Source organism: Mesoplodon mirus, assembly GCF_964341445.2.
Source record: "Mesoplodon mirus genome assembly, chromosome: 1".
In the NCBI taxonomy this organism is placed as follows: Eukaryota; Metazoa; Chordata; class Mammalia; order Artiodactyla; family Ziphiidae; genus Mesoplodon; species Mesoplodon mirus.
The window spans coordinates 32,645,066-32,672,650 of NC_138976.1; the positions used below are offsets into that span (position 1 = coordinate 32,645,066).

Below are 27,585 nucleotides of genomic sequence, written 5' to 3' on the forward strand. Positions count from 1 at the left end.
AAATGATGAGTCCCAAAGTCATAAAACATATATGTGGTGGACCTTGTCTGAACCCAAAGCTTATGCCCTTAACCTTTGGGCCATTTCATCAAAGAGTCGCAACAGAAACACACATCCATAAATGAGCCAGAGTGGAGAAGATGAAACCTATTCTTACATGTCTGGGGGCCCTGGAATCTTCCAAAGGAAAATAAAGCCAAATTTTATTGTTGATTGATATTTAGAGCTTGAGTTAATAAATACGTAGAGTTAGTTAGAAGAGCAGAATATAACAAATGAGAAATTTTGCATTTGGATTTTATTGGCTGCAGCCATGGAGAAGAGAAGGAATTGATGAGTCCTGGAGGGCTTCTTGGAAGAGGTGGGACTCAGGCTGGGCCTTGAAGGGCAAGTAGGATTTTTTTATGGGCAGATCGAAGTCTTCCAGGTGGGAGGAGTATCAGAAGTGACCAAACTTAAAGAAGGGATCCTGGGACGGCAAGAAGACCAGTCTGGCTAGAGTGGAGGTGTGTAGGGAAGTTATTGGGAGGATAGTTGGTGAGATAAGGGGAAGTAGAACCAAACTGTAGGGGTAATTAACACCAGGAAGAGATCTTTTCATTGTTAAGAAGCTGGGCTAAACAAGGAAGAACAGCAGCGAGTTCCCTGTCCCCTTTGGAAGTGGGAGGGTACTTTTGAACTATGGGTGCCTGATGCTGATACCTGTAAATCTTCAAGAATGAGTGTGCATTAAAACTAGTCATAGGAGGTAGTTATCCCTTTTGAAGATGTCTGCATAGATTTTTCCTCCTGATGACAAGAGTAATACCTACTTAGGATTAAAGAACAGCTTTATGGCAATACATAACATAAAACGTGAGGGTCACCCATAATGCCAGCCTCTCTGCACCCAAAAGAATTTAGTAACAGTCTGCTGTAGAATCATCTAGATGTTTCTTCTTTGCATATACAGACAGGCTCTGTTTTGTTATTTTAATTTTTTTCCAAAACTGGGACCACAATATACAAACTACTTTTTTTTTCATGTTTTTGTCTTTACTTGGAAGATTCTATCACTATTTGACTCACCATAGTTTTAAAATGTGAGGGTCCATATCTCAAAACAAACCAACAAATATGATTCCCCTTCAAATCATAAACATTGAGTAGTTAAAGGCTTCAAGAAGTTTTGTGTGAATGTGATATGTGTATTTAATATGGGAGTCTCAGAATTATATAAGGCCTTTGAGGTTTCGCCAATCAAAATTTCACTCGCTTATTTCACTTTAAAGGCTCATTCACCTTCTAAAAAATTACTTAAGTAAAGTCTCTTTTCCTACTGCTTAAGACTTAATACATTTGAAATACTGGCAAATGGTCCATAGTTAAATGACAAAATCAAGATTACAGACTGTCTAGACTGTTCAGAGTAATGAGCTGAAAATGAGATTTTGTTAGGTAATAAATATAAAACATGTTGGGTAGCTTCTGACCTTTGTATTCACTTCCATTACTAGACTTGCCAAATATTCTTATAATTGTCGGTTATCATATCTGTCTCCACAACTAAACTGTGTGCTCTCTGAGGTCAAGGACTATTTCAGAGTCTTAGCACTTGGCAGGCCATTCAGTAAATATTTCTTGATGTGAATTAGGGCGGCAGAATAAACCACACACAAGGAAAACAGACAGACAAAACAGTAGTTTATGTGTGAAAAAGCCTGGGAATTTTAGTGACTGCGAGCTCAGCTGTGTCACAAGATGTTTGGAAAAAGCCAGTGTGCACCATGATGTTGCACGTTTCCTTGGTCACACCTCCCTCCTCCAGCTAACTAGCTTTGCCCGTCCCCTGCCCCCCATGGCAACTCCATCTCCTTCTCAACTCTCTGTGACCAAAGTGACTAATGCCTTTCCTCCAAGCAGCCAAGAAGAAGAGTGAGTGCAGTCCTTACTTGCTGCTACCTGTTGAACATTTTTGCTTCCTTCACTTTTCAAGTGTCTGCTCTCTGCTTATTTCCTTCTTATCTTCTGGAATGTTCCTTTAGCTTCCTCAGTGAACTCAGTGCCAGGCTCACAGCCTGCCTTTCTACCCCAGCCATGACCATCGTGCTCTGGAATTTCAGTATACTAGACTCAGTGGTCATGACTCAGTGAATGTTTGGTTTCTTCAGCTAGAGAGATTCACGTCTTCCTGACTGTGTTCCACCACCCTTCATCTGTGGCTGGACTCACCATAGCCACTCTACTTCCAGCATCTCAAACCCGTAAATTCTCTCTGACCACTACCGATCCCTTGTCTAGCCAACCCAGATCTTAGGCTTAGCCATTTCAAAGGGGCTTTCTCCTGCATTCTCGTATCTCTGCCTCCTTTGTCCTTCTCTGGTTTCCAACCTGCCAGACCCCAACCCTGAATAACCCTCACCTTGCACTTCCTCTGATTTCCACCCGTCTTCCTGGCTCTAATCCCAAGCTTTCGCAATCTGTTTTCAAGGTTACCTTTATTAACCACAAATCTGATTTACTTTTTTTTTTATATTGAAGTATGGTTGATTTACAAGGTTGCGTTAATTTCTGCTGTACAGCAGAGTGATTCACTTATGCATAGATATACATTCTTTTTTTATATTCTTTTCCACTATGGTTTATCACAGGATATTGAATATAGTTCCCTTTGCTGTGCAGTAGGACCTTGTTTATCCGTTCTGTATATAACAGCTTACATCTGCTGACCCTAACCTCCCACTTCGTCCCTCCCCCAACCCCCTGCCCCTTGGCAACCACAGGTCTGTTCTCTATGTCTGTGAATCTGTTTCTATTTTGTAGATAAGCTCATTTGTGTTGTATTTTATTTTATTTTTTAGTTTAATTTAATATTTTTTTTGTACTTTTTGGCCACACTGTGCACGGCATATGGGATCTTAGTTCCCCAACCGGGGATCGAACCTGCGTCCCCTGCATTGGAAGCACAGAGTTTTAACCACTGGACTGCCAGGGAGGTCCCTGTGACGTGTTTTAGCTTCCACATATAAGTGATTTGGTATTTGTCTTTCTCTTTCTGACTTAATTCACTTAGTTTGATAATCTCTAGTTGCATCCATGTTTCTGCAAATGGCATTGTTTCATTCTTTTTTTATGGCTGAGTAGTAGTCCATTGTATAAATAAACCACATCTTCTTTATCCATTCATCTGTTGATGGACATTTAGGTTGCTTCCATGTCTTGGCTATTGTGGATAGTGCTGCTATGAACATAGCGGTGCATGTATCTTTTTGAAATTATCAATTTATTTTTAAAAATAAATTTGAGCTTATTCCGATTTATCCCTCTATAACATCAGTTTACTTATAAGTATTCCAAGGTACTTTCTTGAGTGAAAGAGACAGGCATGGGGTCACAACCAAGGTGGTAGAAGTTGCAGATAGCTGCAGTGTTTACCTCGTCTGTCCCAAAGCTAACAGTGAGTAAATGGAGTGAGGAGCTAGAGTTAATAGCTGTGGTGTCACAAATTATTATATTGTACTTGTGAGTTGTGATTTTCCTGTTACTCTGATTTAACAGTATTTTAAAATGTTGCCCATGGGTAAGTTTTTAATTAGGAATACAGAGAAGGAAAGATGAAGAAATCCACATCTAACTTGCATGCAAACAAGAATAAGGCCACCAGCGTGTCTGTTAGAAGGAACAATTGTGATAATTAAAGGCAGGCAGTAAAGTGTAAGTAAACTTCCCAACTAACACGTTAAAATCAGTAATTTCTATGTATTGTTAACAATAAAATAAGACCATTTTTGCTGATACATTTACAGTATACTTTTGCATCTTGGTTATGTTGCCTATATAATGAAAGACTGGAAAAAAACAATTGTCTAAAAAATGATTAAGTTCGGGCTTCCCTGGTGGCGTAGTGGTTGAGAGTCCGCCTGCCGATGCAGGGGACACGGGTTCGTGTCCCAGTCCAGGAAGATCCCACATGCCGCGGAGCTGCTAGGCCCGTGAGCCACGGCCACTGAGCCTGCGTGTCCGGAGCCTATGCTCCGCAATGGGAGAGGCCACAGCAGTGAGAAGCCCGCCTACTGCAAAAAAAAAAAAAAAAAAAAAGATTAAGTTCAGTGTGAAAATACAGGATAGAATTTTTTTCCTCTTCATTTTTTTTCAGTGGCTTCATTATTATGTGCCTCTATATCAGTACTTTTCACTACATTTCTGCCTTCTCTAATTTTCTGGGATGTTATCTAAATCACAGTATCCCTAGGGAAGAACGTAGGCTACATAGATGTCCACCCACTGTGTGTTGCCAGGGCAGAAAAGAGTGTTTGAGACCTACGGGAGGGAGGGATGGTAGTTCTGTGTTAAGTCAAGGGCAGGTTTCAGATTTTATTTATTTAATTAATTACCATTTTCTAAATGGCGAGATGGCAAAAACAGTGTATGAGAAAACAGCTTTCATAATATACTGAGTAAACTGGTGGTGTTTATACTAATCATCATCATCCCAGTAAAAGGAGATGACCGTGCTTGAGCTGGTGACGTAAAGCCATATAAAGTTAAGCAGCACGGAGACCAGCCCCACCCCCGCAGCCCCAGACTCTCCCTGTGGACCAGGTGGAGCATCCCTCCTGTGGCCCCTGGGCTTCCTGTCTCCCAAAATGCGTGAAGGTGATTAACAGCAGTAGGTCAGCAGCATGTGATTCACGAGAGGTCCTGCTCCAGGGCATCTGGTGGCCGTGGCTCCCCTCAGGCACTCCCACTCCGGTGAAGCATGCGAGGGTTCCATGGAACCTCTTCCCCAACTCAGGACGATTTTTTGTCCAGTGTAATTTTAGAGTCGCACTGCAGTACCGGCGCGGGGCATGACTCTTCCTGTGTATTGCTGGGTGCGTTTTGATTGAGCAGATGCCAGGAGGGGACCCATTTTAACCCAGCTGGAGCTAGTGAAAGTGGGGAGCGGGAATGATCTTTCCAAAACCAGTTATTTGTATAGATCATCTTTCCTTAAGAGTCTGCTTGGGGATGTTGGACACCTGAGTTTGAGGTCCAAATCCAGAAAGTACCACCCACATTGGAGGCCGTGGACCATCCAGCATGTGCAGCCTCAGGCAGAGGGCCTGACTGCCTCCGTTCACAAGTGTGGGCTGAGATAAATCATTGACCTTCCATGATTTCTTATATGTAAGACAATAATGATGCCTACTTTTTGGGGTTATTTTGTGGATAAAATGAGATAACATATGAAAATGCTTTCACATTCTAAATTACTGTAGAAATCTTAGTATTAAAATAGCATAGTAAAAGCAAATTTCTTGTCAATTTATGATAATTTGTCCACAACCAGAGATTGATGAGGATTTTTTTTTTAATGGAAAAGAAAGAAAACTTTCACATCTTGCCTTGGAAGCTGAATGAAATCTCTTAACATCATGAATTGTTTCTTGGGAGTCTAAAATAATTCCATTTTTGGAGAGAGGTGCTTAATCTGGAGTCCTGTTGATTTAAATTTCTTTGGACTTTGGGGCTTAATGGAAACCACCCACACAAGAAACTCCTTTGCACTTGATGTCCTAATCAGTGGGTGTAATGCAGTGATAAGTCCCAAAGTTAGACATTATTATTATTGGCATTAATCAGTATATATTTTAAATTAGTGATAACTATCATTTATTGCATGTCGGTTAAATACTTTACGAACATTGGTTTAATCCACACAACAATTCCATAAAGTAGGAACTTCCATAACCAGCTTCCTGCTGTTTTTGGAAGGAGGAAAATAGTCTTAAGAAAGGTCACAGTTACTACCTGGCAGGGTTGGAGGAGGGTGGAGTCGGCCTAACTCCACAGCTCTGTCTACGATGTCACACAGTCTCCCTAAATCTTAGTTCTCTGATGTGTTATTATTCCCTTGGAGAGTCTAGAAAAGGGAGCGCTATGAACCCTGGGAAAGTGCTCCGTTTTGAATATTAAAACCATTCTTGGGTAAGAACTTCTGCTGTATTTCCTGCAGTTGCAATCTTAGCCTCCAAATCTCTTGAAAAGAACCAATACTCCCAACTTATTCTTCCTCACCACTCGTTCTCTTCTCAAACTGCTAGAGCCTGTGTTGTGCCTTCAGCATTTTATTGAAACCACTCATGAAGTGACCTGCTGGCTAACCCCAGAGACATGCTCTCTGGGAAAGAGTCATTCTTTCCTTGTTTACACCTGCTGCCGCCGCCTCTCCTCCCCGCCCTCTCTGGAATCCTTTGCAGTGTGACTTTGGCCCTAGTGCGCTAGTGAAATGGCTTTTACAGAGGTGGACAGCGACTCCAGACAAACAAGTCCACGGCCTCTGCTCCTGCCTCATCCTTCTTTTTTTGTCCGTGGCATTTAAAACTGCTCACCTTCCTCCCGGGGAAGCTCTCCTCCCATGGTTTGGGTCCTACTGTACGTTTCAGGCTCTCCGCCGGCCTCCCTGATGATACCTTCTCTTTACCCTGTTTTCGCCGACAGCTGCCATCATGTAGACCCCAGTCTGGTCCTCAGTCCTCTCCTCTGCGCTCTCCCCCCTCACGGACACACGGAACCAACTCTCACTTTTCTAAGGATGCCACCAAAATCTCCACGTCCAGCCATAATCAGGTTAAGCCCCAGACCGTCTTTTCCATCTGCTCTTCACTTTCTCCACCTGGATGTCCCACTCAGCCTCCACCGCAGAGGTTCTAAACTGGAACTCATGAACTTCCTCCCAGGCCTGCCCCTCTGCCAGGGCACTTGGTACCCAGCTAGAATCCACTGCGTATCCGGGTCTCCTTGGACCCACATCCCATCTGTTGCCTACTCAGTCCTGTGGTTTCCGTCTCCTTACTTCCTCTCACACCCACCCCTCCCCTCCCCTCCCCGTCTCTTACCCAAGCCATTACCATAGCCACCCCACCTGCACACTGCTCCCTTCAGTCCCCTCTAAGCAAGGATGAGAGTCATATCATTCTCCTGTTCGAGAACCTCTAGCAGCTCTACCTGGCCTATTAAAAAGAAATTCCCACTCTCAGCATTCTCCATGCCCATCCCCCAGCTGCCCCTCCCTTCCTCTGCTTCCAGATGTCCAGCCCCTGCTTGTCCTTCAAAGCCAGGTGCACGTTTCGCTTCCATGGTGTTTCCTGTGATGCCCGACGTGAGTCAGCTCTCCCTCCTCTGAAACCCCACAGTGCCATGGCCGACCTCCCCGGGGGACACGTGGTCCGTTCTGCCAACTCCATGATATTACCAGAAAGGGAGCTCATCAGGGACAGGGTTTTTGTCCTGCCCACTGCCCATCTTTCTATTCTAAACACCTGGCATATTATATTCTGGACATCACTTTCTAGAGTAGATGTCCTGTAAATGTAAAAGGAAAGTTGTGTTCTGTAGATAAACATGACAGTGGTTTAAAGCAGTAAGTCAAGATTTGGATTTTTTTTCTGACTCCAGACCCACAGTGTCTGGCAGGCTCTCTGCTCACAACAGGTAGAAATGCTTGTGGGCGTTGGCTCTGTTCTTTGAGCACGCACTCATTTTCATATGTGTTTCAATAATCTCCCCTAAGAACCAGAGAGCTCTCGAATTGTGAGCTCTGATGGTCTTGGTATCTGTCAAATACCTAACATATAGTAGATGTAATATTTGTTATGATGAAACAAACCATTTATAAAACACTAATGAATCCAGGAGAGTATTGAATCACTTTACAAGATAGTAGTTTGACCACTGAGTTGAGTCTGAGTCCAAGAAATATGTATTAAGTGTCCTTGGGTTGACACATGGGTGTTAAAATTAAGGAGTACGATACAGATTTAGAAACATTTTGGATGTTGCTGAGACACTGTATTTAAACAACAGACCACAAGATCTTGGCTGATGGCTACGTCTTTTTGGTGTTTGCCAGCGTGTGGACATACCACTTGGTTTCCTGTGCTTCCTTGGTATTTTCTTGCACATGAAGGGTTGGTGGGGAGCAGAAAAGGTAGCCTCCTGGGTTTCCAGTTTTCCTTCCCATAGGTAGTAGGACCATAATCTATTCCAGATGTAAATGTAATGTGTTCAGTTGAAACAGTTGGAACTGAATTTTAAATGAACAATTCCAACCTGCTAGTAAAATCCAGAGGGGAAGAGTTACCACATTGGTGTTTTCTACTTGACAACACAAAGCATGGAGTCATAGGCAGCTGCTGCTATCCCTCATCAGTAAGGAACGTGCTGCTGGTTGGTTTTCTCTCATGGTGGGAATGTATTTATGCCAAGCTGCCTTCCCTATCTGAGAGATGGGGCAGGCCTCTGCGTGCAATCCATAGACATAGAAAAGGTACAAATGCGAAGCCTTTATCTCACCTGGTTCCTGCTTCAGACCCTCCAGTGGCTGTCTGCTCTGCCTTCAGAGTAGATTCAAGCTCAGCATGGAAAGCTGATATTTGGGCCCCTCTCTCTCTCGGGGTCACTCCTCACCCCTTCTTCCTGCTGCATCCTGTGCTGCAGCTGTCCTGAAGGCCCTGTCTGCACAGGGTCCTGCTTTCACCCTCCAGGCCTTGCTAGTCCTCCTTCCTGGAATGTCCTCCTCCACTTCTTTTCACCTGACCTCCTGTTTATTCCATTCACTTGGTTGGCTAATTCCTCCTCATCCTTGAAAACTTGAATCTTCCTAACTCTTCCTGCCTGGCTAAGGGACCTCCTTTCTGTTCACATCTTTGGGCACTCTTTAGTTCAGAGCTGATCATTACTCTATTGTAACTGTCTGACTTTCCATCCCCCCGCCAAGACCATCCACTTCTTTTTTTTTTAATTGAACTGTAGTTGATTTACAGTGTTGTGTTAATTTCTGCTGTACGGCAAAGTGCTTTAGTTCCATATGTATATGCACATTCTTTTTCTTATTCTTTTCCATTATGGTTTATCCCAGGATATTGAATATAGTTCCCTTTGCTATAGTAGAACCTTGTTGTTTATCCATGCTGTATGTAATGGTTTGCATCTGCTAATCCCAAACTCCCCATCCATGCTTCTCCCACCCCACCCCCCTTGGCAACCACAAGTCTGTTCTCTCTGTCTGTGAATCTGTTTCTGTTTTGCAGATAAGTTCATTTATGTCATATTTTAGATTCCACATATAAGGACCATCAGCTTGTTGAAGGCAGAGGCCATCATTTTTTTTAAAGGGCATATCATTTTTTAAAAAATTATTTATGTATTTGCCTGTGCCGGGTCTTTGTTGTGACACGCGGGATCTTTGGTTGTGGCGTGCGGAATCTTTTAGTTGCGGCATGCGGGCTCTTAGTTGTGGCATGTGGGATCTAGTTCCCTGACCAGGGGTTGAACCCGGGCCCCCTGCTTTGTGAGTGCGGAGTCTTAGCCACTGGACCACCAGGGAAGTCCCAGCAGAGGCCATCATTTTATTTTGAGTCCCCGGAGCGTGGCAGATTACCTTGCACATGTAGGCACTCAAATGAGCTATTTAAGTGAATGAATGTAGTCTTAAGTGCTGCTGTTCATGGTGCTGCACGCTGGCCACGACCCTCAAGAGGCCGAGACGTGTAGTGGTCCAGTGGCAGGACTGCCTTTTGTCACAGACCCTTAACATTTTTCATACTCAGTCTTGGGCAGACACTCCGTGCCCAGCTGAGCCGGAAGTCCCCAAGAAAACTTAGATGCCCTCACTGGTTATGAAATAAAATCCAAACATCCATGCAAGTTAAGAAGTTTGAGACAAACCTCTCACAGATAGTGGGGAGAACCAACCAATCGACCAGTACATACGTGCTGTAGATCAGGTGGTTAGAAGTACAATCGAGAGAAAGAAAACAAGGTAACAGGGAGAAAAGGGCAGCGGCGGCCGTGTCAGGTAGGGGCCTATGGGAGAGCGTCATCAATGACGGGGATGATCACACCCACCAGTCGGTTACCCAGGGACCTTGCGCAAAGCTGGAGGTGATGTTGAAAAACCTTTAAGGGGAAATAGACCCCAGAATGGTTGCCAGGAAAGCCTCTAAACTTTGGAAATTAAATTTGCTCTGATGTGCCTTTTCGTAGCAAGTTGATTTGTGACCATTCTGTGTGCCTCGTTAGCTAACAAAATGGGGGTGACTGGGTGTATTATTTGGGTCGAGCCCTGCCTCTGAGCTGAATCCAAGCCCCTCGATCAGTCCCCTCCCCGTGGCAGCCATCCTCACCTACAGAGTAAGCCAGCCGGTTGTTGCCAGAAGGGGCGGTGCAGTTGGCTTTGCCCAGAATCAATCAGTCACAAACTAGCTGCCGAACACCTGCCATGTGCCTGGAGCTGGGGTGAATGTCAGTTACATCTGTTTAGAGCAGTGTAAGAGATGCTCATTCCGCTCCGTCCTGCAGTCCAGGGAAGGAGATCAAATTCTTTCATCTATAGAAAACACTCCATGAACACTAAAAGGCAATTTGTCGTTTAGTGCAAAATATATGATGTAGATTTTAATTGCTGTGGAACTGAGGCCCTTAAAGCACCCCCACCCCGTGCCAGACGCTGTACTTTACACACTGCTCTCCTGTTTGCACTGCACCCTATGAAGTCGTGGGTATCACTGTCTCCGTTTTATGAATGAGGAACCAGAGGACTGCTTAATTGAGAGTCCCCAAGGATTATGAGGAGGCTCACATGCATGCTCCGGGGCGCTGAGAAGTTGCCTGTTTTCTAGGTGCTCCCTTGGTTTCCCCATCTGTAAAATGGGAAGTAACACATCCCATGTCATAAGGTCATGGTGAAGATCAGTGAGAGACTTGTGCAAAAGCACCTGACATACCTGATGACCTAGAGCTGCTAAGCCAGTGAAAGGTGAGCCTGGATTTCACTGCCTGATCCTTCTGCTTCTTGGAGGTTTACACCCTACACCTGAGCCCAGCATCACTAGCAATATTCCCGTGGGGGCGTTTGGAGTGGGTGCAAGAGTGTCTGTCCCAAGAGAAGAACCTACTGCTTTAATGTTATTAAAAATACAGCTTTACCCGGAGCCAGGATTTTCTTCCACTGCATGGGAAGAGGTGAAAAGAAAAGGAAAAAAACGGGTAAGAAACCCGTTTTCTTACTGGGTGTGTTGGTTCAGAGACTCCCGCTGCTGGGGGACAATTTTAGAATAACCGTGCGCTTTGAAGTGTGGCTGCTCGTTCCTGTTCTTGATCCGCCATCGTTATCCTCACCCGATTTCCATACCGTCACTTAGAGCTCGACACGTATCTAAATATATACGCTTCTCCTCAGATGTGTTCTTCCCTCTTGCTTCGCTGAGCTTTGGAGAAATCTCTGCATCGTTCCCTGTGCGGGCTCTCCCTGTACTGTTTGTTGCAAGCTGGACACTGTGACCGCCTCCTTGTATCTTCCCTCCGGTCAGGCCTTGAGGAGGAAGCACGGCGGCCTTGCCCATGGCCCGTAAGCTCTGAATACCATCTGAAGTTGCTAGCGAGCTCTCGACTGTTGCGGCCAAGTCACTGATGTAAAAGAGGCTTTTGTGCTCCATGTTGTTGGTTGGATTTTCTGTGTGGTAAAGACATCTATACGATCTAAACGAACAGCAGGAAGCATTACTTCCTCATCACACAATTCCAAAGAGTCGCAGGTGAACTATGCATTTGGTATTGTGAGAGTGTCTCAATGAACAATGGCCGATGCCACCCAGAGTTTCCTCCTGAAAAACATTAGAAAAGGGCTCCGTCGGGCTTCCCTGGTGGCGCAGTGGTTGAGAGTCCGCCTGCCGATGCAGGGGACACGGGTTCGTGCCCCGGTCCGGGAAGATCCCACATGCCGCGGAGCGGCTGCGCCCGTGAGCCATGGCCGCTGAGCCTGTGCGTCCGGAGCCTGTGCTCCGCAATGGGAGAGGCCATAACAGTGAGAGGCCCGCATACCTCAAAAAAAAAAGGGGGGGGGGCTCCTTCGCCATGCATTCATTTGATTTGCGACAAATTTCCAGCCAGTTTCAAGGAGGGTTTTTAAGAACACACACTTTGAGTTACAAATACCATTTAGTACAGAAGGAATACCTGTGATATTTGCTAACGGCTGTGGCAGAAAAAGAACGTGTCTTCGAAACTGGGGCATGCAGGAGCCCCGGGTTCTGTTCCTGTTTCTCCACTGACTGGCTGGGTGACATGAAGCCATCTCTGCCTTTCTGAGCCACTACAGGTCCTTTTGCAAAATGATAGCCTTACACTACATATCTGGGAGGAGAGTGCATCCATGATGGAGGAAAAACATTTCATACGGTGAGGGTGCAATGCTAAAAATCTGAAAATAATCCATGAATACCTTCTGGATTGCAGAGGCCTCTATTTTTGTGGCCTTAGGTGTTGACTATAGCAAAGTCATGGTGCATTTAGATACGTGGTACCGTTACACCTGTGCATCTCACGAACATCTATGCCTACCACAGATCTGTGCCTGCCAGTGGGTGCGAAGAAGGAGAGAGTTTCATAGTGATTCATCCAAAGTGGCTCCCTGGTGTCCTGATATCATCTGTTTTAAAGTTTAGACTTTTTGCTGATTTAGGGTGAAAGCCAGAAATTATGCCTGTGACTCCTTGGGATGGTCATGGATCATGAATTTCCTGCCATTCAAATTCTCAAATGTTTCAGGAGCCATTCTCCAGGTAATCAAAAAAGACCCAGGCTTGTTTCAGTAAAAGTGGATCCCTGTTTCAATGGGACGGCTCCATTAACCACAGTGTTCAAAGAGAGAGTGGCATTTGGTTAATTGGATTTTCCTGTTAAATCTGGGTTTTCCAGAGCACTTTTTCCAGTTTGAAATCTTCTTGGATCTTTATAACATGTTCATTGAACACCTCTTTTGGGCCAGGCCCTGAACTAAGTTCTGGGAGATAATGAACTTTAAACAAGTTATGGGTGGATAGTTGGATGGATGGATGCATGCACGCATGCATGGATGCATGGATAGATATCCTGCTTGCAACGAGATCATAGTCTGGTGGAGGCAAAATGAATTAACCTGCGTGCAGCATGAGAACTAGCAGGAAAGCCTGAAGGGGGAGTTGAATAAGTGTATCTAGAAAGATCAGGGAAGATCTTCATAGTGATGGTAAATTTGAACTGAGTTCAGTTTTGAAAGATGAGTTTGCCGGGCTGAGAAGTCGAAGAAGGATATTGCAAGAATGTACAAAGAAGCAGTGAAAAAAAGCACACAGAGTGAATGTTAAGAACGTTCCGTGTGGCAGTAGAGCTGAGTGGGGGCAGTGTGGGTGTGGAGTGCGGTGGGCGTGGAGTGCGGTAGGTCTGGGAAGATGAAGGTGGGCCAGGGTACTGATGTTCAGAGTTGGGACATTTTTCTTGTAAGAAGGCTTGAGTACCTTGATCATATTTGCTTTTAGAAAAGAAAGGGATCTTAGGGGGAGAAGAAAGTTGAAGATAGAAAGCCAGTTAGGAACGTCCTGCAATGCAAGTTCACACAAGCAACCACAGGGGCCTGAACAGAAGCAGTGGCTGTGGAACCGTGAGTGGGTCACAGATGTGGGCTTTTTGGGAGGTTGAACCGATAGGACTTTTTCACTCAGTGAATGTATAGAATGAAAGAGAAAGGAATCAAGGATTTGTTCTCATTTTATTGACTGGGTGGATGGTGATGCCACTGGGGGAAAATGATACAGAGAAACAAATGGGCTTGTCTCCGATTATAGGACCTAGTGAATTGCAAGTCCAGGAATTCTCTTTGTTTTAGGTCAGACTTGCCTGGATTCCCCCGAAAGTATAGAGAAAACGAGAACATGAAGCTTCATGCCAAATAAGGCCTTTGAGAGACCCTTTCAGTGAATTTAAGGATGATGGGATGCTAAATCTCAGCCCCTTTTCGTTTTTTTGCTGTTTTTGTCATTTTGAAGACTGACTTTTTGTTTTGTTTTGTTTTCCCTGATCATATTTCAAGGTTTTGTTTTTACTCATCAGAATGACAGGAAGTTTTCAGTGCGTGTTTCCTTCAAGTTTGGCCTCAACCTTATTTTCAGGATTAGGCGTTTGTTTTTCCGTTTGTCTCCATGACAACCAAGCCCAGAATTCCTATATATAGTCATCCAGTGCCCATTGTCCCCCCTGGCCATTGTATCATAATCTTGTACATCCAGGCCAGAGAACTCTACTGATGATAGAAGACAAGGGGGTGCCAGAGTCCTTGGGCCTGGAGGTTTTCAAGGCATAATCAAAAGAAGGAAATAAAGTAACATGGCTGCCTTTAGAGATTTATGTTCCCCTTTAGACACTATCCAGGAGGAGTTGAAATGGCTTGTGTTCCAAAGCTTAGTTTCTAATATAGTTTTCCTTTGGAATGGCCCAGTGTTCTATCTGGAGAACCTTTTTGAGAGTCTTCAAAGGAAATACATGGACAGTTGAATTGGTGATTTGAAGTTGGTCATGTTCTGGATGCCACATTTTGCTGCCTGTTAATAGCAAGAAATGAACAGCAGGTATCTTGAGAAAGAAATTGAGTTTCAAAGGAATTTAGATAGAACCTAAGAAATCTTTTAAAATAAGTAAACCTCTTGAATCTGTGAATCATCTTGACAGCTCTATGATACAAACAGTTCTTGTAACTTCAAACAGAGAGATAGACAGACAGAGGTACAGGATTGAATTTAAGAAAGTTGTTCACAAATTCAATCCAGGAAACATTTTCTTAAGTACTTTTTTGAATGAAAGGACCATGAGTCTCTGGCTGTAAAAGCACATAAGATACTATTCCTGTCAATCTAAAATGTAAGCCCCACGAGGGCAAGGATCCTTGCTGGTTTTTTTCACTGATGTATCCCAAATGCCTAGAAGTGCCTGGCACATAGAAGCCTCTCAATAAGTATTTTCTGAATTAATATAAAATAGGGTCAAACATATAGATAGATACAGTTGAAACTTATTTGATATAATCAAGACCTCGTTTCTCAGTGATATTTGCAAATTTCTTAATGCAGGGAATCCTTTTAAAAGTGCTTTAAGCATTTTATTTTCACTTAAAAATGCATTCGTTCACCAGGATTGTGCTGTAGGTTTCAACCTTATGTATTTGAGTCTGGGTCTTGTGATTGGAGTTCCCCATTTTCTCTCTTGCATAAACTGTAATCACCTATACTACTTCCAGTTTCAGTTTCTTTTAAGTGGAATGATAATTTAGACATTTGTGGAACAGTCTTAGAGCAGAGTCCTTCTAGACTTCCATGTTCTCCTCAATCTTTTATCTTGCCAAAACGTAATTTGACAGTCTTTTTTTTTTTGGCAACTTGACTTTCTCAAATCTTTTCCAAGCACTTAATGGAGCTTTCATAGAAATGGCAACTTTTATACCCATCTTTCATCATTTTAGGTAATATTAATTAAATTGAATAAGCTCAATAACAAATATAAATAATACAGGTACAAAGAAGTTTGAGAGAAAATAAAACTGATTTTTGTTAGCATTAACTCAACTGCTGGAAGCAGAAGGGGATGGGGCTGCTGCAGAGTGCTCCAACAACCAGCCCAGACCCTGTTGCCATGGGATGTTTTAAGGTCAAAGGCATAGAGAGATAAGGCCGAGTTTGTTGGTGGAGGTTGCTTGAGAGAACATATATAAGTGTAAGCTGAAGTATAATAAGATCCAGATGAAAATCACTATGTGTATGTATTGACAAAGCACAGAGGAGAGCAGGGTTCTGTCTGGATTGTTGGGGGAAAGCCTCACAGAGTAGGTGACGTTTCAGCTGGGTTTTGAGGATGGGTAGGGATTTGCCAGGCATAAAGAAGAGGAAGAGCATCAGGGAGCCCTTGATCAAGGATTCCCAATGGTGAGATATGTAGAAAGTGCAAGGAGTTGGGAATTAGCCAAAAGTGAGGCTGGAAACACAGGCTGAGACCAGACTGTAGAGCTGTATGTACCAAGGAGTAGGCTTTATCCTTGAGCCCTGAGGCATAATCATATCATGCTCATGTAAGTGATATATATTATATGTCTATGACATGTATGCTGGCCAAACTAGAACAGATCTTGGAGGAAGGAAGACCAGCTAGGAGGTTGTTAAGAGTTGCCTGTATGGAATCTGAGGATGTGAATGAACAGTGGGAAGGGTAGGCAGGGCCCTGGAGAGGAATATGATTGGAGGGAAGAAATGACATGTGTCTCTGGGATGTGATACCTGGTGAAATGTGCTGCCCCAGGAAACATCTGACAGTCTCTGAAGGAGGATTCCCACAGTTTGAGCTTGAACGAAGTGGTGAGCCATTGACTCACGTTCAGAAAGCCAATGGAGATGCGTGAGCAAAGATGGTGGCCATGTGCATGCAGCATGTTGAGTTTAAGGCGTCCACCAGACAGAGTTTTTCGGTTTTAGGTGAAGACTCGGGTCATGTCTAAGCTCACTGATAAGCAGGAGGATTCTCTATCTCGTCACCAACAGATACCTGGGTTGCTATCATGTACATGGAAATACTTGGACCCTTTTTGTCCTTCGCATGAGTTTCTTAGCCATTGTATGATAGGAGTTAATGCCATTCCCAAAGCTTCCTGCCTGTTACCTAAAGTATGTCTTTAGCTGCTCTCTTGTCATTGTTGGTGTGCCTTCTCAATTTTTCTAGGAACAGTGGGCAGTATTTCCAGCATATTTGGGTCCCAACCCAAACCCTATACTTTGGGCTTTTACCATATTTGTTGTTAAATTATCTACAGGTAATATTCTGTTTCTGGTTTCTTATACTACCAACCTTCAGGTGCCAAATCACCTGCTTTTCTGAAGAAAATTGCAATCTGTGCATCATTTTGAACTCTATGCTATTTTAGGACTTGAAGATTTTAAATCCTTCCTTACGCGATCTCCCTCACCCTCCGATGTACATATTTTCCTGCTCAGATTCATCCTCTGATCTTTATTTCTTTACTCTGTAGGAATTAAGTCACTTTTGTTGTTGTTGTGATAAGAATGTAGTTGTTTAATTGCTATTCATGACTTAAGGTGGAGGTGTGGTGAATTGAACATTTAGGTAGCTTCACGTCTGGTAGTGATTTCATTAATTAACACACTAGCTAATACTAATTACGTTTATTAATGGAACTCAAGGTTCTCTTGACGTCCTCCCCCCATCTCCCTCACTCCTACTTCCACCAGTCACCAAGTACTGCTGATTTTGTCTTCTTCTCTACTAGGTCTTTGGAGATAAGGTGGCTCCATTGAGACTTTTTTTTTTCTTGCAGTGTATCACAATCAGTTATTTACATGTCTGTCTGAGACAGTGAGCCGCTTGAGGGCAGGGACCATGTCCTCCTGTTCCAGAACAGGGTCCCCCACTGACTTAGATGTTCAGTAAATGTTTGCTGAATGAATGGGTGTCATTTAACCATTTGCTCCCCTGGCCGCCTCTAAACTTTGCTTGCCTAAAATCCTTTTGTCTTTTCTTTTCTCCTGGTACTGGATTTGCCCTGACCAAAGAGCCTCTCCCTCAAGTCTGCATGAAATTCTAGCTCAAATATAATTAACTGCGGTTGCTGGCACCAAGGGACTGTTGCCACGTTTTCACCTTCACTCACACTCTCTCTGTGGAGCTGCGGAAAATGGAGAATTGATCTCCCGTACGGCTTCCTTCTCAGATCACTCAGCGCATAAGGGAGCTGTCCTCTCTGCTGCTCCCACAATTTACTGCCCAATTGATTCTTACTCTTCCCTGTGTCTTCCTCAATCTTGCAATAGTTAAACTCTCCTGTTACTGTTCATTTGTTCTCTTTGCCCCTTTTATTCCTTCAGTCAGTGGAGTAAGTGGGTTAGACATGGAGCAGGCGTATATCTTCATAACAGCCAGCTACTCTGTGTTTCTCCTAGTAGATCGGGGCTCCTAGAAGGCATCCCTCGCACCTTCTTCTCTTTTTTTTTGGCTGTGCCGTGTGGCTTGTGGGATCTTAGTTCCCTGACCAGGGATTGAACCCGGGCCCCCAGCAGTGAAAGCGCCGAGTCCTAACTACTGGACGGCCAGGGGATTCCTTCCTCGCACCTTCTTTGACTTTGAGTCCCTAGAGCCTGCCTGTGGCCTGACACGAAGAGGGTGTCGAATCTTTTGTTGGATCGGAATGTTCAAGAGGGCTTCATTCTGTCATGGTTATTGTTCTTCCAGAGTTCACTTATTTGTCGTTTGCTATAAAATAGATTTCCAGTGATTATTTCTGTGCTGGCTAATCTCTGGAGAAAAAAGAAAAGAAAACAAAACAAAACCCTTTGAACGGATACTTACCTGGGTTTGGCTGGAATTCTGGGGGGCTGGAATGAGAGCCAGAAATTTCCCATTTCTCCAGGAACCTGACTGAATGATAGGGGTAGGAGCTCTCATCTGGAACTCAACCCTTCCCCGGTTTGAAATCCTGAGCTGTCCAAGAGCCACTGGAAAACACCCATCTCCCATTTGTATTCGTGTACCTTTCTTTTCCCAGCCAAATCCCCCCTGAGGAATGTTACAGCATTATCTTTCGAGGGCAGTTTATCCAGCATCTGACTTAAGCATGCCATTTGGGCAGGCACATCTCCAGTTCTGGGTATTTGCAGTGCTTACCTGTGTAGCGTGCTTATAGAAATGTCCCCTGGGTGGTCCCTTTTTTTTTTGTTTTTATAAAGCATTTTGAAATTTTGGATATTCTTTTTCTTTCCCGGGAATCTTACTTTGTTGATTCTTTTTTCCCATGTGCTCTGAAATGCTGGTTTTAGTGTTTTCCTTGGTATTCAGTTTAATGTTATTTTCTCTTTGTGATCATTTCTACCTAGTCTGATGTTACTTTCTCAGCTATTTCAGCCTTACTGCCATCTTCTCTCTCTCTCTTCTCTGCTGTGTGTTTCTTGCTGATGGAACACTCAGATATTCTTTCATGTTCTTCTGACTTGCATCACGGGACCCCGGAGGTCAACCCATTGAGTCAGATGCCTGATAGACAAGTTTCAGATTTTAGAGTCAGAGAGGTCTTTGTTCCAGTCCTACCTCTGCCTCTCGGTAGCTGTGTGGCCAACCATTCTCAGCCCCAGCCATCTCATCGGTAAAATTGGCGTGAGAACCTATGCCGTACACCGTAGTGGTGAGAATTCGTTGTTGGCTGTTCAGTAACTTACAAAGCCCCACCTAGATGCGCTGTGACCATACATTCTACAGTTCTGTTATGATCTTGCTTATAAAATCATTTTCCTATTATAGACAGTTTACAAAATGGATAACTCCATATAACTTAGCTAAATTTATTTTATAACTGCAATTATAAATCATAATTTAATTTCCAAAACTTTGCACATAAATAAAGTCACAACTCAGAGACCGACACTCTTCTGAGACTGCACATCTCAGGGATGGGTTAAGAATGGATGGACCAATGCCCTCTTTGCTGTTGGCTCCATCCTAGATATTCGTGGCCAAAGAGGCGGTAAAGATGTAACCTGTACTCCTGTGCTTTAGCTGCTGTATGTTCCCATGATCACAGGTCGGGCTCTGCAAGCACAGAGTGTTTTTCCTTTCCTTTTCTTAAGCTTGGAATGAAAGAAAAGAGTCTTAATGATGATTTTTAACTTATGTGACATGCCCTTCACTGCTAAGAATCTGTTTGTCTTTCTAACCTGGGCACAAAAGCATCCTCTTCTGCTCTTCTTTCTGGCTATGCCTCGTGAACAAACTGGGATTTTATGTAGCTCAGCAAGTGGGCTTTTTTAGGATCAGTGGAATCAGACACACTCACGTCTTTGTCACTTTAGTGCCTGAAGTGCTAAAACTGTGCATTATTCACAAACTCCAAGTGAAAGCGAGGAAGAGTGTGTCTTGGCACCAGAGAGGACAGTAAAGCTCTCAGAAGACCCAAAAAGTTATCACTTGGGGATTATTGCAAGTGTATCCTAAGTTGGTGAGATTTGCTTCTTTCTGTAAGTAAACCTGTCCATCTGATTTTAACCAGGAAAGAAGGATTTTATGACACGGATACATACAGGTGTTCTTTTCACACTGCCATTTGTGAAGGGTGATGAGCTGTCCTTTCTTGGAATGCTTTCTCCACGACTTCTAGCATTTTTATTTCAAGTTTCGTATCACAAAGAAATACCCGTGTTAAAATTGAGAATGCGTTTTTCGAGATGGGTGGAATGATATGCCATAGACCCTAGAAAGAAGAAAAATGTGTTGAGTCAGACTCCTCTCCCTTTGGGGAGTTTTACCCAAGACAGTCTTACGTGTGCTCTAGGTCAGGGGTGGCAGAAGGTAGGGGAGACAGATTGACCTGGTTTGTCTTCTGATTAGGAGCCAGTTTGTAATTTTGTTAGAAAGGGACTGGAGCTGTCCGGTGCCTTGTGACTGACTCTTGGAGGCCGTGGTGGCTTGCTTACTTAGAAATGGGCTGTTCCTTTGTTTTGGTCTCTGGGGAGATTTGTGGATGGTCGACTGGGCAGGGCAGTCGGACCTGACTTCGGCCTTGCTGGTCCCAGGATTTCTTTCCTGTAGAGCTAGGAGCAAACCAGGACCAGCACTGGCGAGAGGGCAGGGCTGGCCGGGGTACTGGCGTGGCAGTGCTTTCCCAGCAGCTCAAGTCCCAGTTAACAGGAGAGGCGGCCAGAGCATGCTTTGTGCTTCATCCTGCGTGTGTCTGAAGCAGAAACTAGTCTTGAGAGCTTAAACAGAAAACATCTCAAACAGTCCATGAAATGGTAAACAAACCTGCTGTTGAAAGAAAGAAAGAGAAGTTGACAATTGCATTATTCTGATCCTCAGTGGGTTCATTGGCTAGGGTGGAGGAATAAGGAGAAAAAGGAGGGAGATAAAAAGAATCGGGTGAAATGAATTCAGTTGTGTTAATGTCTTTCTTCCTTTGTCTTCAGTTTACACCTGGTAATGAACCCATGGAGGCTCGGAGATATTGTTTGAGTTTCCTTTTGTTTTATTTGTATGTGTGTGTGTGTGGCAGGTTTGTTTACAATTTCCAAAGGGGTTTTTTCCTCAATCCTGAGGAATATGAATTGAGGAGGGGAGGAGGGAACAAGAAGGGGGGGGGAGGAATTTTAGTATTTTGAAGACAAGAGGTGACCCCACAATAAGGGAACTGCTCTGAGGCCAATGGGGTGGATGGTACCAGTCTCATCAAATATGGGTTTTACAGAGCCCCCCCGCATGTCCCACCTGGGGAAATCACACTTTGGAAAATTAGGTGTCCATCAAATCAGGAGGAGGCTGGTACAGTGTCTGTCCCATTTCCCCCCTGCTTTTTGAAAGGCTTAAGAAAAGAATCCTTTGTTTTCTTTTCAAAGAAAGTTACACTGAAATTCATCTGTGTGGGATTCACAGACTCCATTTGTGTCATTGATGGGCAGCCTAGGTTATATAGGACAATGGTGGTGATAACGTTGATGAATTCCTGACCTCAACATTCAGAGCTGGGTGTTGGGAAAAGGTTCAAGACCTTTTTTTCTTTTCACTTTCTCTCTCTTTTTTAAAAAAATTATTATTTAAGGAAGAAACTGAGATTTTCCCACCTCCTGTCTACATTAGATTTCCCCACCACATGACTGGAGCGTCACAGGCTTAAGATTTGTGCCTGTCACTTCCAGCATTTTCCTCCGAATTGCAAACTTTCAAATACCTTTCAGGGAAACTTGTTTGGAATTTCATTTTAATGGGATTTATGAATAAATCTCCATCTTAATGCTGACTAAGCTTTAAACATCCATTCCTGGAGAACACTATTGGATTTTTATATTTTAAAATTTAAATCACTTGACAGTGAAGGCATAAAACACTTTTATATTTGTGAGTGCCATGTGCTTGAGCATTTCTGTTAAAGACTTTTTTTTTTTTTCCCCTCCCCGGTTGGCTTGAATAATTCTGGGCTGCAAAGGAGGAGATATTGCATCTTCTACTTTCCTTTCTCATGTGGATGCCTGTGTACATTGTGCGGGTTTATTTATCTCACCTACAAGGATGGGTATTCTGTGGCAGCCTGTTGCCATGCTGCAATTTCCTTTAAAAAAACAGTTTACTTTCTTCCTTCACTTTGAAACCTTTAACCTCAGAATTTTATTTTTAAATGCTGTGAACCCTCAAAGTCAGATTAAAAGAAGTGACGCTTCCTCCCTACCTGCCTTTCCCCAGAGATGCGTTGTAGAATGTAAATAAAGATGAAAGCTGGGATCATAGTCAACCCCTTTAAAAAAATACTCAAAACTAGGGCTTCCCTGGTGGCGCAGTGGTTGAGAGTCCGCCTGCCGATGCAGGGGACACGGGTTCGTGCCCCGGTCCAGGAGGATCCCATGTGCCGCGGAGCGGCTGGGCCCGTGAGCCATGGCCGCTGAGCCTGCACGTCCGGAGCCTGTGCTCTGCAATGGGAGAGGCCACAGCGGTGAGAGGCCTGCGTACCGCAAAAAAAACCCAAAACAACTCAAAACTAATGTTGGGGGTTTTCAAGTGTCAAACCTCCACTGTGTGCTTTGTGTCTGGTGTCATCTTCCCCCATCTGTCCACAGACTCATCCTACTCCGAGCCTCCAGATGTTCAGCAGCAGTTGAACCACTATCAATCCGCTGCTCTGGCGAGAAACAACAGCCGTGTTAGCCCCGTGCCTCTTTCTGGAGCTGCGGGGGGCACTGAGCAGAAGACGGAAGCCGTTCTTCACTGCGAATTCTGTGAATTCTCCTCTGGCTACATCCAGAGCATCAGGCGCCATTACAGGGACAAGCACGGTGGGAAGAAGCTCTTCAAGTGCAAAGACTGCTCCTTTTACACAGGCTTTAAGTAAGTGGCGTGAAGAACAGCCTTGAAAAACAAGGTGGCTGCACCCGCTTCACCCCTCACCATACTCTTCCCTTTCACTCTCCTATCTGGAGCTCATGGGAGGCCCTGCCTGTGGGATAAAGAAGGGGTTGCTGGGTCCAGTCTTCACAAGAGGAGGCTAGTTCCAGAAGACTGTTTTGGGGGGTTTGGGGAAGAGATGAAGAGCTGTATCAGAACAAATGCGTTTAAAATATCAGGGCAGATGGGTGCCCAAGGAGTGTGAGATCATGGCAAAGGATTTCCCTGACCCAGTATGTGAAACACTGAGTGTTTTCCCTTTGGAAAACCACACCCTCACCCTCACCTTTTATTTTATTTGTCTTTGGAGAAAAAAAAATATCTTCTCGGAAGCAAAGTCAAAGTCAAGAGAGAATGTCAGGAGTCGTGGCGCCCCTGCTACCGTTGTAGAGATTTCTTATTTCTTAAGATCATATTATTGAAAGACACCCAGAGAACCAAGACTCCACACTGGGAAGACTGAACTTGAACAATCACAGAGAGAGTTCCCTTCTAGAAAAAAGATAAGCCAGAGTCACCTTTGCTCCTGTGTATGAGAAAGATTGGAATGCTTCCTATCATTTAATCTAAACTCCTGTGATTTCATCTCATCCTGGGAGATACTGTTTAGGTTCATGGTTACGAGTGTAGAATATGGAGCCTGACTACCTGGGTTTGAACTCCAGCTTTGCCACTTACTGGCTGTGTGACTTTGGACAAGTTACTAAGCCTCTCTGTGTCTCTGGTTCCTTATCTGTTAAAAAAAAAAAAAAAGACAATAATAGTACCTACCTCATAGGGCGCTTGTGAGGAGTAAAAGAACCATAGAAGCCGTAAAGTGCTTAGCATAGTGCTTGGCACAAAGGCAACACTAATAAGTGTTATTGTATCATAGATAGAAAGCTTTTGTAATAATATGAAATGCTATAGCACAGATATAAAGCTATTATCTGCTCCTGCTGCCGTCAGGGCCTGGGCTTTAGGTCACTCCAGTACTTCAATATACACTCCACACAGAGAGGCTGGTGAGTAGACTTCATGCCCCCCCAAAAAACATGATAGAAAAACAAGTCTCTTTTCCACCAACATCTTAGTTGCTGGGATTTAATGGAAAATGTGTTACATCTCTGACTATTAATGTGGTTCAGTTGTTTTTTAGATAAATATGTATGTGGCCTTAGAAGTGAGAGAAGGCAAAAAGGACCCAGATAACAAGGGCCCACTGACAGGTGTACATGTTTCCCCACAGAGAGGCACTCGGGTTAATAAGAAGGGGACCTTGCCCGTTAAACTCTTGGTTTCATCCATTTTTATGAGACATTTAAGGCTTTGTAAGTTTTGAGGTTTTGAGAAGGGTGGAGTGGGGAGGCAGCGGTGCCCTCCGCCTTAGGGCTGGTACAGCAACAGCTCTGAGTGTCCTTTACGTGGTCATCAACCGTCCTGACTTCCTAACCAGCCTGCCCTCCCCTGTTCCCTGGGAAGAATCACCGAGGCAGCTGATAAATCTTCCCAGCTTCAAAATAGCCCCTCTCCTTCTGAGCCTGATGAGAAATATATTCTTGTAGGGATTTTGTTTTATATGTTTAACAGGCAACTTCTAATTCTCAAGAATAAAATTAGGAGCCTGTTTCTTTCTTTGCAAACTCAGCCCTGCCTGAGCCCAGCCAGGTAGCAAAATTTCCAAAAAGAAGTTACCACTGCATGACAGTGCTTAGTTATTGCACGAGTGACCAGGGAACTTGCGGCCAGCAAACATGATGAACCACTGTAGTTCTGGCCCCCGGGTGGAATGTCTCTGTAGTAGGGTTGCTGGCAGGGGGTGTGAGTGAGATGCTCCTTGGTTACACTCATCGCCTGTCTCCCCGCCTCCCTCCCAGATCTGCTTTTACTATGCACGTGGAAGCCGGGCATTCGGCGGTCCCCGAGGAGGGCCCCAAAGATCTTCGCTGTCCTCTCTGCCTCTATCACACCAAATACAAACGCAACATGATTGACCACATTGTGCTGCACCGAGGTAACCTTCCAAGCTCGGTTTTCTTGTGTGGGGCGGGGGGAAGGTGGCTCGGGTGGCGTGAGGGGGAAGCCGTCTCAAGGTGGAAGCGGCACCTTTGCCTGGTCCCTTGCTCCTCACCATATCTCTCCCCTCAAGAAATCACAGCGATCACCCTAGTGACAGCCAACAGGGTAAAAACATCTTCCAGCTGAGAGGATTTCCTTCACACGTGGCGGGAGGCAAAGGTGATGGATTCTGCAGCGAACAGTTCTGCGGGGCTTCCCCCTGAGAGGGAGTTTTATATCCTGAGTCCTCCCGTCTCACGACCTTGCTAAGGAAGGAGTGAATGAGAAGCAGAGTGGGTGGGTGAGGGCAGGGAGCTCTGTGGCTGTAAGCAGTTCTTTGGACAAAGACCAAAATGATGATTTCCAAAGCAGAACGCGGAATTTCCCTTGAACTGGATGGAGAGCGAAAATTCTTCAAACTGAAAGTGGCCTGATATATGTTAGAAAAGCCATAGGCTTTGAGTTTAAATTCTAGATTTAAAGCCTCCTGTGTTTAACCTCCCTCTCCTCCGTAAAAAGAGGTGACGAGTTATGCCTCTGAGGTGACGTGTTGAGCGTCTGGTGTGTTCCATGTGGGTGCATCCTGGGTGTTCCATAAATGTCAGCACCTCTGATAAGCTGGGGTACGTCTTCTAGGTCCTCTTTGTTTTTTTTCTTTGAGTGGAGTTTACTGCTGGCCAATTAAAACAGTCAAACAACAGGCCCCGTCTGCACTGGAAGGAAAAATATGTTTATGTAAAACCTACTTTATCCGGAAGAGATTCAAGCCAGAGGCGGATGGAAAAAGATGGCTAGAGTGCCCGTTGCCAGTCTCTCATGCTATTTCCACCTACTGACCTTTCCATCTCTCCTTCCTTCCTCCCTGCCTCCCTCCCTCCCTCCCTCCCTTCTTTTCTTCCTCTTCCTGCCTCTCTTCCTTCCTTTACCTCTAACCTGGGAAAGCTTTTAGGTATTTGCCGAAAATACCGAAAAAAGACTCGAAAGCAACAAGTGTCTTCTGCTACCCTGCTGAGATGTTACTCTGAAATGCTGGGCATCACAGGGGGCAGGGGGAGGGGGCATTTTCAAAGTTTCCAGCATTTCCCCAGAGCCGCTGCCTTTGGCCGGCATGTTTTGTGACATGTCACCCACGTCTGCTGCAAACTCCGTGGAAGACTCAGCCTTTGGCGCCCTCAGGTCCCCCTCCTCCCCGGGCAGGCTCATGAGACGTGACATGCCTGCTGGCGAGAACGTCCGCCTGCAAGCTGGGGAAAGCCACGCAGGAGCGTTTAGGCAGGAATTCCTGGCCCGGGTGCTCCCTCCTGGTGTGCCACCTCAGCCACCTGGCTTCCGGTCCCCTGGCCCATGTGTGTGTCGCTGGCTCTGTGCCCGCACTGCTTGGGGCGAGGCCAGGAGTCGTGCTGCTGTAGAGCAGACAGCATCGGTGAGACCCCACTTTGGCAGTGGATTCTCTCTCTTTTCCATGTTGCTGCCTGGTGGGATCAGAGCTTTGATGCCTAATGCGCTTGATGACTTTCCTTCCCTGAGCTGAGAATTCAAGAAACGGAGGCAGAGAGAGAGAAACGCTTAATGCCTGGTGCATGCCACACCTGACCTGGTGCCTCTCACACACGCTTACTTCATCGTCCAGCCACACTGGGAGGGACAGTACTATGACCCGTAGTCCTGTTTTACGTACGTGAAGCTTGAAGCAGGAAAAAACTTTTTCTTTGACTTAGTGTAGTTATTTACGATCGTTTCACAAAGGATTTAAGGTATCTTAAAAATAGTCGTGCAGAACTGTAGGATTAAAAACAAATGAGAAGATGGGGGCAAACGCAGAATAAGGAGAAAGCAGTTGAAAGTTCACGTGAAGTATGAAAAAGCTCACCTAGAGTTTGGGTCCTCGGTGTCCGCCGTGAGGTGCTGTGCGTTTGTTAGCAGTGGGCTGCAGTCTTGGCCCTGGGACTGCGGCCCACGGTAGGAGAGACAAAAACGGAAGCCACTGGATGTAGAGTGTTTGTTAGACTTTTGAAATTTTGTTCAGGAATCTGAGATGCTGGAACCTGAAAGGAGTTTCTCCACTGGGTTCTCCTGAGGGGACCGTGTAGGATGTAGAGCATACTGTCCCCACCCTGAATCCAGTGGCGAGTCCCCTGGGCCCACGAGGGCTGAAGTAGTTTAACCAAAGTCACCCAACCGGTGAGCAGGGAAACTGTGTGTCAACGCAGCCCTCTGACCCCATGACCCATCCGTCATATTGCCTGTCACTGCTTACTTACAGTCTCTTCTCTTTATTTATAGAGATGATTTATTTTAAAAGAGGCATCAGAGTATATAGATACTGTCCTCATTGGGGTCAGAAAGTACACAATCTGGAATGAGCATGAGCATTTGAGGAGTGGTGGTAATAATGACTGCATCCACGGCAACAGCAATGGTTACCATTGCTGCGAGCTTATTAGGTACCAGGTGCTGTGCTAAGTGCTTTCCAGTGAGTCATTTTATGGAATTTTCACAAAACCCTAAGTGGTAGGTATTACTGTTATCCCTGACAACAACAGAAAAAACAGCTTCAGAAAGACTGAGCATCTTACCTAAGGTCAAATGACTAATAAGCAACCCAGCTGGGATCTGAACCCAGGCTTGTCTGATCCCCAGCCCATGCCTTTGCCCACCAGGCATCACTGTCTCATCCTTGGGGAGGTGGCTGGTGTCACTCTGTTGAGCATTCTAGTGGCTGTGGCGTTTGGGTCTGAGGATGGCGTGGTCTGGAGACTGGAGGTCAGAGACGAGGACCACTGAGCCGCAGGGGGCAGGGTG

General features: G+C 44.9%; 1 protein-coding gene across 7 annotated transcripts in view; it reads left to right on the forward strand.

Moving 5' to 3' along the window:
* Nucleotides 1-27,585, forward strand: part of ZNF462 (zinc finger protein 462) — a 143,649-nt gene that overhangs the window by 83,582 nt on the left and 32,482 nt on the right. For all 7 annotated transcript variants that reach the window (XM_082624406.1, XM_082624403.1, XM_082624401.1 and 4 more), the window contains 2 exons: nt 22,422-22,689; nt 24,603-24,739. In XM_082624406.1, the coding sequence (XP_082480532.1) occupies nt 22,422-22,689; nt 24,603-24,739 (405 nt within the window). The remainder of the gene's footprint in view (nt 1-22,421; nt 22,690-24,602; nt 24,740-27,585) is intronic.